Source organism: Helicoverpa armigera, chromosome 2 (assembly GCF_030705265.1).
Source record: "Helicoverpa armigera isolate CAAS_96S chromosome 2, ASM3070526v1, whole genome shotgun sequence".
NCBI lineage: Eukaryota > Metazoa > Arthropoda > Insecta > Lepidoptera > Noctuidae > Helicoverpa > Helicoverpa armigera.
In genome coordinates this window covers 8,600,215-8,613,831 of record NC_087121.1, presented here as the reverse complement: position 1 = coordinate 8,613,831, position 13,617 = coordinate 8,600,215, and the positions used below count along the sequence as shown (strand labels likewise).

At 37.5% G+C, this 13,617-nt stretch overlaps 2 protein-coding genes across 5 annotated transcripts; one reads left to right on the top strand and one right to left on the bottom strand.

Annotated features, from left to right (window-relative positions):
* Positions 1-46: 46 nt before the first annotated feature.
* LOC110371328 (WD repeat-containing protein 3) lies at positions 47-7,088 on the bottom strand. The gene is made up of 16 exons (XM_064039244.1): positions 6,808-7,088; positions 6,461-6,670; positions 5,991-6,188; positions 5,525-5,698; positions 5,025-5,221; positions 4,663-4,883; positions 4,374-4,494; positions 3,983-4,184; positions 3,581-3,670; positions 3,362-3,499; positions 2,853-3,122; positions 2,342-2,506; positions 1,992-2,057; positions 1,150-1,310; positions 656-878; positions 47-245 (listed from the first exon to the last, which is right to left on the bottom strand). Exons 1-16 carry the CDS (start codon positions 6,976-6,978, stop codon positions 81-83), a joined length of 2,772 nt encoding a protein of 923 aa, XP_063895314.1. The 5' UTR covers positions 6,979-7,088; the 3' UTR covers positions 47-80.
* Positions 7,089-7,524: 436 nt separating this feature from the next.
* Positions 7,525-12,429, top strand: LOC135116576 (phosphoribosyl pyrophosphate synthase-associated protein 2-like). 4 transcript variants are annotated; one of them, XM_064039219.1, is made up of 7 exons: positions 7,525-7,669; positions 8,048-8,161; positions 8,362-8,481; positions 9,176-9,464; positions 9,742-9,911; positions 10,553-10,661; positions 10,831-12,429. In XM_064039219.1, the coding sequence occupies exons 1-7, from the start codon at positions 7,659-7,661 to the stop codon at positions 11,134-11,136; spliced, it is 1,119 nt and encodes a 372-aa protein (XP_063895289.1). In that variant the 5' UTR covers positions 7,525-7,658; the 3' UTR covers positions 11,137-12,429. The 4 variants fall into 4 exon arrangements, with proteins under 4 accessions (XP_063895289.1, XP_063895295.1, XP_063895292.1 ...); XM_064039225.1 differs by having other exon boundaries at positions 7,623-7,759; XM_064039222.1 differs by lacking the exon at positions 7,525-7,669 and adding an exon at positions 7,704-7,910.
* Positions 12,430-13,617: the final 1,188 nt, after the last annotated feature.

The window sequence follows — 13,617 nt, the reverse complement described above, 5'->3', positions numbered from 1 at the left end:
TTTGTTTTAATTTTCATCAACCCCAACACAAAATAAAATTCATAAAAAAAGTTAACTATATTTATTTTCATATCTTAAAACTATGTGACAGTAACTATGGGTCGTTTGACAGCTAATCTGGCGCGTCTCCTCTTGTCCCTCTTCTTGTTCTCTGTGAAAGCTTCGCGGAACAACTGCTCGCTGTCAGCCGCCTCAGCCTCGCGACGCAACCACTGCAGTGCGTGAACGTTGTAGCCTACCATGTCCTATACAAAATAAAGTAATATTTCAGAAAGATATAAAGGAGAATGGGGCTATACTAGGTGCAATCTTCAGCTCCTAAGAGATGCAAATGTCAAATAATGTTGTCAATGCCACACACGAAGACAATGTCGAATTACATTATGTAAATTGTCGACGTCTTCAAAGCTTAAAAACGTCCACCGATGGACAGAGACCACCCCCAAGGGGTGATTTAGCCACACCGCGAAAGGCATGCGTGTTAGTGAGCTCTGTGGGATATTAGTTTTGCCTATTTAGATGAGGATAACATGTCAAAATAGGTAAGGCAATGTCACCTACATGGTGTTGAAATTTACAAATAAATACATAACATTCCACAAGACTTATCTATTATTTATTTATCTATGGTAGACAAATTCAGAAAAGAACTCACCCTCAACTCATTCAGCCTCATGGTAGCCTTAGCCTGTATCTGTATCATGTGCTTCAACAACGCCTGATTAGCAACCAGCGGCGCATGGTGTATTTTCAGCAGGAATATCGCGAGACGACAGAATAGCTCCGTATTATCACCGCGGTCTAATAACTTGGGTAACATCTTTACGATGTCGCAGGCTACGCTGAATGGAATTAGGAGTAATGCTTCTTCTAGATCACTGGAATCAGAAATGTCTATGGTCATTAAAGATTTTTGAGGTATGGAAACACGCCAGACTTCACAGATTTAGGGAAATAGGTAAAGTTAGAATATACGGAAGATTCTTTCCAATGTGTTTCTGTCTTGCTTGTTTTGTAGATGTTGTCAGTGAAGACAAAGGATGGGTTGTGATTATGTTTTATTACTGGGAAAAAATAGGAGATCTACCTATGATATAAATTGTCACAAAAAATATAATGCTAAAAGATGAAATGTCGATTAACACAAACCTAGCCCGTATTCTCTTGATAATTTCTACAAAGAAGTTTTCAGGAGTGGTGCAGTTATAAGCAGCCATTAGCAGAGGCGGCTGAACAAACTGCCCTCGCGCTTCAGCCAACTCGCGTTTATACTCGGCACCCACGGATAAGCATTCCATTATGGAATCCGCCTGAAAAATAACAATAGCAATCAGATTTTTATATAGGAAAGGAATAAAAGTGTAATAGGGTATTTTAGTCTAGATGAGAAAAAAATTAAAAGTGTATTACAAAGATTGTTTAGAGGAAAAGCAATCGGGAAATGTTAGTTTCACTTCGTAAGGTACATAAATATATTTTTTATTGCAGTTTAAAGTTTTTAGGTTTTTTTATCTGTCTTTGAACACTACGAAATGTCGCCGCCATGCTAATGACGTCATTACGGTAGTAAACAAATTTTAACCAAGTGTTTCTCATATTTATATCCACTGGTACTTGAATCCATAATTTGTCTGGTGTTTTTACACTAGTGTTCTCACATTCAGAAACAACACACCAACGATACGGAGCATAATTACTCATTATTAAAAATTTCAATACATATCAAAATATGTATTACTGACAGCTGTAGTTTGTTTACTAACGTAATGAGGTCATGACCAAAAAACAATCATGGCGTCCGTTGTGTGCCGCGTTTTCGCGAAATACGCGCGAAATTTGAAATTATGATAAAACAATTAATTTATATTCGTACATAACGTGAGAAAAAAAAAAAAAATTTTTTTAGAGATATATTAAGACTAAAGAATTTATTTAAGATATATTTCAAAAATGCATGTAATACCCTATTGTGAACTAAGGTTTGTACTTACAGCTTTTTCAGCTCCGATAGTTTTCTTTGTCGGCATTGTTAGACCGGGTAAGCCTGGGACTGGTGCCTGTCAACAGATTGAAAATTGTTTTTAAGAAATAATGAAAATGATAAGAATCTTGCAAAAATAGGAGAAAATGAGATGAAACGGGAATTTCTAGTTATAAGATATAGAGTGTTTTGAAATATATGAGGGTATCGAAGCGTCCATATATTTCGGAAAGAATCGGCGGTATGGATTCACGACCCCTGCTAGTATACTGGGCTAAACAGGCACGAAAATGTTTACAGTTCAAAAATGAGTCTTCATCAGTAACAATACTAGTGTCACAATAGACAGTAGCGACATACATGTGTCTCCCCAGTAGCGAGCCCCTCCTCCTGCTCATCCGTGTCGCCGAGTACGAGCGGCTCGTCCGTCCGCGCGTACAGGCGGAGCGCGCGGTCGGCGCCGCACGACGCCGCGTGCAGTCCGCCCGCGCCCACGCTTATGTTCCAACACTCGCCTGCGTGACCCTGGATGGGGAAACATGCTTTTATATTCAATGTATGATATGCCATCGTTTTTATAATATCAATTTTTAAATGAGAAAACATTAGAAACAAAGTGGTTTAACAAACTTCTAAAAAAGAATAGGACGATCTCTATTCGGATGTTTGTATTTTTCCGATTTATTTGGCTGATTAATTTCTAAGGCATTTAAAAATAATAAGCTAGAACTCGTAGGAGCTACCGAACATTTTTGCGCAAAACCTGACATTATATACCTTTATATTTTAGGACGTAACTTTAAAATGTTAAGTAGGTACGAACAGAGCCATATACATAAAAATAAAAGTATTAAAAAATAAATACACTCACATTCAAAGTAATAATATTATCATAACTATCCGCATCCCACTGCTTCACCTTCCCATCTTTCGACGTAGTAAAGAAGTAATGCGTCGAAGGTACGAACTGCAGTGACGTCACAGAATCGTTATGCGCAAAGATAGACTTGTGACAGTCTCCGAAATCCATGCCCCAGATTTTGACGTTGCGGTCAGCTGAGCCGGTCGCGATGATGTTGGAGTCGTAGCTTATGTCCAAGCAGAGGACGGGGAGTTTGTGGCCATAGAGAGATAGGTAGAACTGTGAAAATATTAGAAGTATGAGGCATAATTTTGTCTATGGTAGAATTGTTAAAACCTGTTTTACAAGTTGAATTTAGTTTTCAGTCTATTTTTTGGCAGTTCAATTGTTTCAAGGATAATGGAAACAAACACAAACATGGACCTTAAATATTGAGTAGGGTCCTTAAACATTTATTTACCGAAATAAAATGACTCCTATTTTTGTTCTCTTAAGATTCAAAATCGAAGATAACAAACCTTAAAAGTATCGAGGAAGAATATCTTGACAGTAGAATCTAACAGAGCTACTGCTATGAACTTGTTGTTTGGGCTTATTTTGACTGCACACACCGATTCTTCTAGCTCCAGTGTTCTCGTATGCAAGAGTGATAGGACCTGAAATATATCGTACACATGATTATCGGAAGTCATATTCCTACATTAAAGTGAATTTTCCAAAAGTTATTATTTTGTTACCTTAGCTTTAGATTCTCCAGTTGGATCTGGTATCAGTTCAAACTGCCACAGTTTCACGGTCTTATCGCCGCCGCCCGAAAAGCATCCGCGCTGAAACAAAATACAGATGAGTGGTGTGCATGTTTAGTGTGACATACATAGTTGATCTAGAGGCTCGTTCAAAAGGTCTGACGCATTTGAGTGTTGAGACCTCACTGAGCACAGTAGACATCAGACACTAAGGCGTAGCATTGTACGAGTAACTCACCATGTCCGGCGTGAGTCCCACAGTGGAGCACTCGGCGGTGTGTGCGGGCACTTGCTCCAGCACCCTGCCGGCGCCCACGTCCAGCAGCAGCAGCGAGCCGTCAGCGCAGCCCACTAGCGCGTGTCGATAGCACTGGTATTGTACGAGTAACTCACCATGTCCGGCGTGAGTCCCACAGTGGAGCACTCGGCGGTGTGTGCGGGCACTTGCTCCAGCACCCTGCCGGCGCCCACGTCCAGCAGCAGCAGCGAGCCGTCAGCGCAGCCCACTAGCGCGTGTCGGTCGCCCGGCGCAAAGCAAATACTGCATGGTCGTGACGATGGCATTGGAATGGTACGAAGGCAGGCTTGCGTCGATCTGTGAAGAATTGATAACTTGCGTGTAGTTTGCTGAATTATGAGTAAGTTTTATCGATAAAACTGTCAACAACACGGTCGGTAAGTTAAACAATTCGAAGATTCCGTTTTTACATTTTAATTAATTAATCATAAGTTGCACACATCATATCATGCAATAATATAATTCGATAAACTAGAAGTAACTTACCTGCTCCAAAGTTTGACAGAATCAGCTGATGCCGAGATAACAGCTAAATTGTCGGAACTGATCGCCACACATCTTGGCTCCTTTTGATGACCCGGTTGTGTTATTTGTTTTAAACATTGAACTGCAAAACAAAGTTTCAATTCCAGTGGTATTAAAACAAGAAATTTGTCAGGGAATGTCATGTACTTATACGGTGTCTTCATCATACAAACGCGAGTACACTACCTACTACATATATGAACAATACATAACTCATATTGAAAAATATGACACAGTGATTAGAACTAACCTTCACTCCCGTCTCCAATTCTCAAGCTATGCAGTTCAACAGTATTGTTAGCTAAAGTAACACCAACACGCAGCTCCCCAGTAGTACCGAGTAGTAATGTGGTAGACTTCAGCTTGGCATCCAATTTGATTGAAGAGAGGCGTTTCACTTCATCAGTCAGTGTTAGTAACTCTGGCACTTCTGTCGTTTCAACGTCAGCCTCACCTGCTTCTTTCAATTTTCTACAAATAATATGGGTATTGTAATTTAGATCTTAGGTGAACTGTATAAAGCATAAAATTGATCTGTAATCTCGGTGTACCAGTGCCCAATAAAAACCTTGTCCTACAGAAAATTCAGAAATGAAGAACAAAATAACTTACGCCAATTTCTTTCTCTGCTTCTTGATCCGTTTATCCATCCTCATCTTAGCTTCTTCATCTGAGCAAAAAGAGAAGAGTTCCAACAGGGCGTCAGTACCGTGACAGGCCAACACGCTCATTCCCGGGTCTGTGGAGAGACCTACCACGCGGCCTTTACCTCCTCTCACTAGGGTGCCTACTTGATGGCATTGTAAGACCTATAAAGAAACGAGTGTTTAGTTTCGCATTCGCTAATGTTGATAGACTAGCTTTATCTGCTATCTGAGATAACTACTTCCTGCATTTGGATAAAAATAGTCTTTAAATGTTATTCTGATGCTTGAGCTATATGTATGCTATGCCATTTCATCAGTATACCATCAGTTGTTTGCACATGAACACATAACATAGATACATAAGTTGTTGTTTTTATATTAAAAGTGTGATGTGTGTCAATAATTAATTGCATAAATATGATTTAGAAAACAAATACTTTTACTATAACACTTAAAAATACATACAGAAGAGTCCTCAGGATTGTCCGTCTCTTCCAGTTTGACTATTTCCAGTTGTCTTGATAATTTCTCTTCGTCTTTAACATCAGCCGTCCAGTTCAGTTTCCACACTCTCAACTCCTGGTCCATGCTGCCAGTAACGAGGTACCTTTCCTCTTTCAAAAGTACTGCTGACCATACCTTAAAAAATCATTGTTATAAGTAATCTATGGCTATAAGGCTGGCTTTGACAGTACACATGAAGTCACATGTATGGTGAAATATCTTGTGAATGATGTTATTGCTAACAATTTGTAACTTTTGGGCTTAGCATAGTTAGCTTTTATTAGATACATATGACATCAGACACCTTTCATTAAATAATTATTTACAGGGGACAGAATAATAATTTACACTAAACTGTAGGTATATAGTAGGTAAATTCTTTAACAATCTTAGGTATAATGTTTTTATCACAAAATTTTGAACTTACTTCCATCTGATGTCCTCCTAAAGTTTTGAAACAGTGCTTAGTCTCAATGTCCCAGAACTTCACAAATGTGTCCTTGGAAGAGCTGACAACGCAGTTCTTACCATTAATGAACAGTACACTAGTTATAGCTCCTTTATGGCCACTGAACCGAGCCTTCCCTGTTTCTGAGACCACATCCCATAGGATTACTTCTGTATCCTGCAAAAAAGAAAACAGAAATACAAAATACAGTTAGTTGAAATCTACAGTAGAAGTAATATACTTATAAAGAGGAATGATTTGATTGTTTGTTTCTTTGAATCGAATAGGCTCTGGAACATGGTCTGTGTTTTATCCGGATATGGAATGAACATTTTCAGGGACAAGGGTGAAACCGCTTGGAGCAAGTGTGAGATAAAATTGATAACTGAGTTGTTCTTGTGCATGAAAATACGAATGTTGATTAATGATATATGTCTTATGATACTAACCTTAGCCCCTGACACCAAGCGGTGTCCCTGCTCATCATACTGCAAGCATGTGACAGCAGACTTGTGCCCAGCGAACACACAAACTATTTCATTGTTGACCAATTCAAACACATTAATGTTGCCGTCTACGTAGCCGACCGCTACGTGGTTCCCGCTAGGACTGGCTGCTATCTGTGACACTACAACGTTCTCTCCAGGAAGAACTTGTGCCTGAAAACATTAACCAAGTTTTGAAATTTTGAATTGTACATAATAAAATAAACATTCAAAATTTTAGAGTTTATGCGAATATTGAGATAAAGTGTAACAGTTTTAACAACTGTAAGCTGTATTTTAAATATCCTTACCTTCTCACCAAGCCTCATATCCCAGATCACAACATGTTCGCAAGCACCAACAGCTATGTATCGACCGCTCACGCCATTTAAAGACACATGGGCACTGTTGCAGTCAGCACTGGCTATAACATTAAAGGTTCCACTGGGCGCGTAGCGTAAATATTGCTTTGTAAGACCCATTTTGGATATTATTTGTGTTTCTTACGATATCATAACCTTAAAACCAAAACACCACACATTGCTTTGTTATGACATTTGATGTCGGGTTGCCATATGCCAACTGCTCTCAGTGTCACCAGTAAAAAATAAATTGAATAGTGCAGTCCTACAACTACAATATGACCATAAGGGTCAATTCACACTGAAAGAGCAGCGGCCGGCAGCGGCCGTAAGAGCACGGAAAATGTAAGAGCGCGGCGCGATGCGGCGCCGCGCGGCCCGCCGCGCTCACGCTCAATCCCTTGCAATTACGGCCGCTGCCGGCCGCTGCCGGCCGCTGCTCTTTCAGTGTGAATTGACCCTAATACAACTATGAAACTTAATTTTTTCTCACTTAAATAATCAACTTATTTTCAGATTTCAGGAGCCTTGGACCTTCTTAATTATAACTTTTTCTACACACATAAACTGAAGTTACCTACTTATATTACGGTATGTTAATAATACCGGCAATACTGCTAGTTTTGATTCGGCCAACACCCAATGCCCATTTACCCAGCTCATTTTCCCACGTGTAGTAAATAAATAAGCGGTATCAAGAGACGATGACAGCTATCTTAAATGATTAAAGTCGTAAAAAGTGCTCGAAAGGTGTTTTAAAAGATACTATATAGAAACCGTAAAATCCAGCTGAAGGGGGCATGAGGAAAACGTAAACAATTTTAATTTTGACACATCCATTCATTCGTAGTTCCATTAATTTTTATCTGTGACGGCTCTCAATCGGGGATTCCGACTTTCTGTAATTAAAATTATTTTTACTCGTAAAACCACATTTATATATCTTTCACATATGTTTTAGCTGTGATCTATAACGAAGAAAAGTTTTTGGTTTATTTATTTGAAGTTTTGTTTTCTCTGTTCTGCAATTATATATACAAAACTGCCATCAGGTTATTATGTTACTCAACAAAACCAGGTTTATTGTTTTTCTTGTTGATCCAACGTGCCGTCCCTTTCCCAAATTTAATATATTTACATGTGGCGGTTGATCGACCGACGAATAAGAAAACGTGCGTGACTTTTGCAGGCTGGTGGGTTTCACTAATAGATCTCACAAGAGCAATATGGAGGGTAACTCCACGTCAGACATAGTGATCATTAGCGGCAACTCGCACCCTGAACTCGCCGAACTGATCGCGCAGTAAGTCTCTGCTCCTCATCTCCTACTTTGCTAGCAATTTCAAGGTTTCAGATATTGACCTAGTGTTTGACACTTGCAGAGGTTAAGTAGTTTGACCTCATTCACATAATATTCTGTGTATAGCTTAGTAAATAAATTGAATTAGAGCTAGTTACTATAATGGCTTTGCTGCAAAAATAAATATGAATGATTTGTTACAGTCGCCTGGGTGTGAGAAAGGGAGGATGTTCCGTTTACCACAAGACCAACAGGGAAACTATTGTGGAGATTGCAGATTCTATTCGTGGAAAGAATATTTATATTGTACAGACTGGCACTAAGTGAGTAATGCATATGAGAAGCACACAATGTAGCTGGCAATAGTAAACATCCAATAAGAATTATCAAGAAGCCAGTTTTTGAGATAAAAACATATTTGGGAGACTTGAGAAAATCCCGTAATATTTACATTTGTATTAATCAATTGTCTATACTATAGTAAAATATGGAAATAATCATCAGCGTGGATTATGACAATATTTTTGTTGAAATGTTCTAGAACAGGTTCTTAAATGTTTTCACATTGATATGCTAATAAGTGTGTTGTTACATATCAAGTGGATTCTCAGTAATCAGTTAGGTTAAACACTTCATTGTACATTGTTACTGTCCATTACAGTAGCATTGTGTATGTTCATACAAAGTTTTTACAAAGGAGAAGTATTGTGTTTGATGTTCTAATAACAATGTTGTAACTAAACAATAATGATGAAAATGTGCATGTTTTTTTAACACTGGGATCTAGCTATCTCAAAATTCCTTTATCCTTTACATAAATAAGTCTGGGAACAAAAAAATGTCCTAATATTTTGCTTCAACTATAAAACATAGAAATTATGAGCTGAAAAATATGTGTGGCAACTGTAAAACTAACAATTAGAAAAATATTGATTAATATTGAAGTTGCATGTTTTGTTTTAATAACTTCTGTACCAGATTTTTCAGCATCTATAATAACTTCAATATTTCTTACAGAGATGTGAACAACAATATAATGGAATTATTGATAATGGCTTACGCTTGTAAGACTTCCTCGGCAAGGTCAATCGTAGGAGTGATTCCATACTTGCCCTACAGCAAACAATGCAAAATGAGGAAACGTGGCTGCATCGTAACCAAACTCCTTGCCAAAATGATGTGCAAGTCAGGCTTGACACACATCATCACAATGGACCTACACCAGAAGGAAATTCAGGGTTTCTATGAGTGCCCCGTTGATAATTTAAGGGCATCTCCATTTTTGTTGCAGTACATCCAAGAAAGTGTAAGTTAATTTTTCTATCAAATAATATATCCTAAATTATAACTGTTTTGTGGAAGATTTTGAATTCTAAAGACTATTTGGCAAATGCAATGTAATTAAACATAAATTACCAAGCTTTAATACATTCCACTCCAAATCCCTATTAATGCATATTTTGGCTACTGTCCCAATTCACCTACAACTGAGAACAGGTGTTGTTTTCCATAGAAGGTTAGCCAACCTAAATGGCTCTATCTCACCACATTTTTTCATAAGTAATTAAATAATGTCAATTTAGATTCCAGATTATCGTAACTCGGTGATAGTGGCTCGTAACCCAGGTTCTGCTAAGAAAGCTACTTCATACGCTGAGCGTTTACGGTTGGCCATAGCCGTCATTCACGGAGAACAGAAGGAAGCTGAGAGTGATGAAGTTGATGGACGCTACTCACCACCATGCTTACCAAAGTAAGTTCCATACATACTACATACATAAATTATACATTTATTCTCAAAACTAGTTTATTTGATGTGATAAAGCTTAACGTTTACTATAATACTGATAAGCAAAACTACTTAGATAAAAAATATGAGACATTTTGTATAATATTTACACACTTAGATTTATTTCTGATAAGGTCAACTATTTGAGCTATCTGCTGAGTGCAGGACAAATTATAATAATCATCCTCCGAGCCTTTTTCCCAATCATGTTGGGGTCGGCTTCCAGTCTAACCGGATTCAGCTGAGTACCAGTGCTTTACAAGAAGCGACTGCCTATCTGACCTCCTCAACCCAGTAACCCGGGCAACCCGATACCCCTTGGTTAGACTGGTGTCAGACTTACTGGCTTCTGACTACCCGTAACGACTGCCAAGGATGTTCAATGACAGCCGGGACCTACAGTTTAACGTGCCATCCGAAACACAGCCAATGGTGTCTAAGAATACTTAGAAAGTACATACAAACTTAGAAAAGTTGCATTGGTACTTGCCTGACCTGGGATCGAACCCGCGCCCTCGTACTTGAGGTTGGTCCTTTACCCACTAGGCCACCACGACTACCGATTATAATAATATCTTAAAGTAATTAATGTTCGGTGTTTGTAGTCGATCACGCACCATGGACGTTTCTGTCGGTGTTCCCGTACATCCAGCAAAGGAAAAGCCTCCGATCAACGTGGTTGGAGATGTCGGTGGCAGAATAGCTATCATGGTGGTAAGTTTCTAAACTATTATGAAATATAACATAATTATACAATATTATTTTGGTTTACAAATGAAACATTGTGAATGGACGAGGATGTTTAAAGAGGTCACGAAATTTCGAAGGAGTAATCAATCAATCTGCCTGTTTGTGGCCCCTAAAATTGCTTATTTTATTACAGGATGACATGATAGACGACGTACAATCATTCGTTGCCGCAGCGGAAGTGCTAAAGGAGTGTGGAGCGTACAAAATATATGTGTTGGCAACCCACGGATTACTGTCTTCCGACGCGCCCCGGCTTATCGAGGACTCGCCCATCGACGAGGTCGTGGTGACCAACACCGTGCCACACGAACTTCAGAAGATGCAGTGCAACAAGATCAAAACTATCGACATATCAGTCCTCCTTAGTGAGGCCATCAGACGCATTCACAACAAGGAGTCCATGTCATACCTCTTCAAAAACGTCACCCTCGAGGATTAGTCATACCTGATGTTGCTTTCCATGTTTTAATGTTAAGTATTAATTAAGTATTATGTTCCTATCTCAGTTCTATAGTCACTGTTTTTTTAGAGTATCTTTTATTGTAACAGCTATGGGTTCAATGTATAAAAATGCCATAATCACAATTAAGTTGCTTTTATGAGTAAAGTATTCCTTGAAGTATTATGAAAACTTGACCAGTGATTATAGAACTCTGATATGGAATGGTTACATAATTCCTTGTTTGTGTATTATTTTATGTATTGTATTTTTTAAGTTTATTGTATGTTTAATTTTAATTAATATCAAATGCCTAATTAAGAAACTAAATAATTGATATAAAATATGTATATATTTATCACTATGAGTTCAAAAATGTATTTATGGCCAGTTTGTTTTTCATTGTTTGTCTTGAGTTCAGCTGCATTTTGTTTCTTCTTTGGTTGCATTTTAATTTTTAGTTTTTGTACCCACAGTAACAGTGTTCTGTACCAATAAAAGAACATTAGTAAATTAAGTTAGTTAGAGGTTTCTTTTGTTGTATAATGTGGAGGTATTTTTAGGCTTGTTAAGTATTAAATGTATATTCATTAATGGCGACTTTAAGTCCACATTTTCTTTAACGCAATATATCACCCGTTATCTAATTGCTTCTGATATATAATTTGAAAAATATACATAAGGGACGTTGAATTTTCAAACACAAATAGTAATTTTAGTAAACATAATTTAAAACTCATATACATTTTCAGACATCAAATTGCGTCGTTTTCAATCAAAATAATGAAATATATATTTTTGTAATTGAAAAACTTTTCCAAATAATTATTCGTCTATTGATACTTATCACGTCACAAGTTTGTCGAACTCAGTCCAACAAAGCTTGAGACTAGAAAATAAATTTTAATGTTTTTCATATGCCAATGTAATGTTTTATTCAAAAAAACTACAAATCGTTTAATTAGTGTCTGCAACTTTCGGTGGGACTGCGTTATCTAATAGAACTAATAGTCAGGTTTTTGCTTATATCTAAAATACATAACGAAACACCATTATTATAAGCCTTTCCGTCTCATACAAATAGACTGAAGAGAAAATCTTTAGTTTGTATTTCCAAAATGCAAGTGGCCTTTGCCGTATACACCATGAATGTTTGTTGATACTGCAATGTTTATTAAAACAATTCTAATCTTTATATTTTATAGAAAGAATGTTAGGAGTCTAAAAAGTAATCATAGCTTTTGTGATTGACTTATAATGTACGTAACAATTTGTTCATTTTCGTTATAAGTAAGTACAAAAAAATAACTTATATAAAGCCGCGTGCTTGGCCTGTACTAGGTACCTACCCGTAAATCCACAAATGGCGTGAACATACAACTTCAGTGTATAAATTGTTACGTATAAAGTTATAATATGTGAGAATTATAGTAATACAAACATAAATTAATTTGTATAGCTAAGAAAATAACGTAAATGTGTACTACTTAATATAGACTAAATAAATAGAAATAAAATTGTGGCATATACATCGATTTTTTATTACTACACATCAATCTTGAGTTCCACAAATTACCATACCCTGATATACATACGAGGGTCACACTGAAAGTTTTTAGAACTGGCCACTTATAAACAATATAATAAAAAAATAATTCTAAAATTCGAAAATAGAACTCTTTACCAATATTACTGAGTATATATTTAATTCATTTGTCATTTGTTTTACGATTTGGCGGCAAATTGAAAATTGTCTGTGTCACGTCAACATGAATTTAACACGAGAAAATTTTCGTGCAATGATTTTTTATGACTTTCGATGTCATTTAAGTCAACAAGAAAGTTATGATAGACTACGATTGGCATTTCACGATGAAGCCCCATCTCGTGCGACTGTTTACAACTGGTTTAATGAGTTTAAACGTGGTCGCACTAATCTCACTGATGATTTACCTGAGGGACGGCCTTCTACGGCGACGACTGAAGATAACATCTGTGTTGTGCGGCGTATGATAGAGACTGACAAAAGAGTGACCTATCAGCAGATTCGGACAAGCTTAGGCATCGTTATGAGTCAAGTGCACAAAATCCTCCACGAACATTAAGCGGTCGGGAAGCTTTGCGCCTGGTGGATACCTCATAATTTGACTGAGGCTCAAAAACTCCATAGTGTGGATTGGTGCCGTAAAATGATTAAAAGATTTAACGGAGGTGACTCAAATGCTGTGTTCGACGTACTAACACTACAATAAAACATATAATAAAACGAATAACTGGCTAATGTAACCAGTTTCTGATTTTCTAAGAACTTTCAGTTTGACCCTCGTATATAACAGCGAACACTGTCTTCTTTGAAATCTTTCTTCAATCTGTCATTTTGTCGATTCTTCGGTAGACAAAAGCTGTTTCTATGGCGGTCATGCTAGGCCCGCTGGTCGCTTTGCTTGACCCCTGTGGGAACTGTATTGCGTAAAGATATAT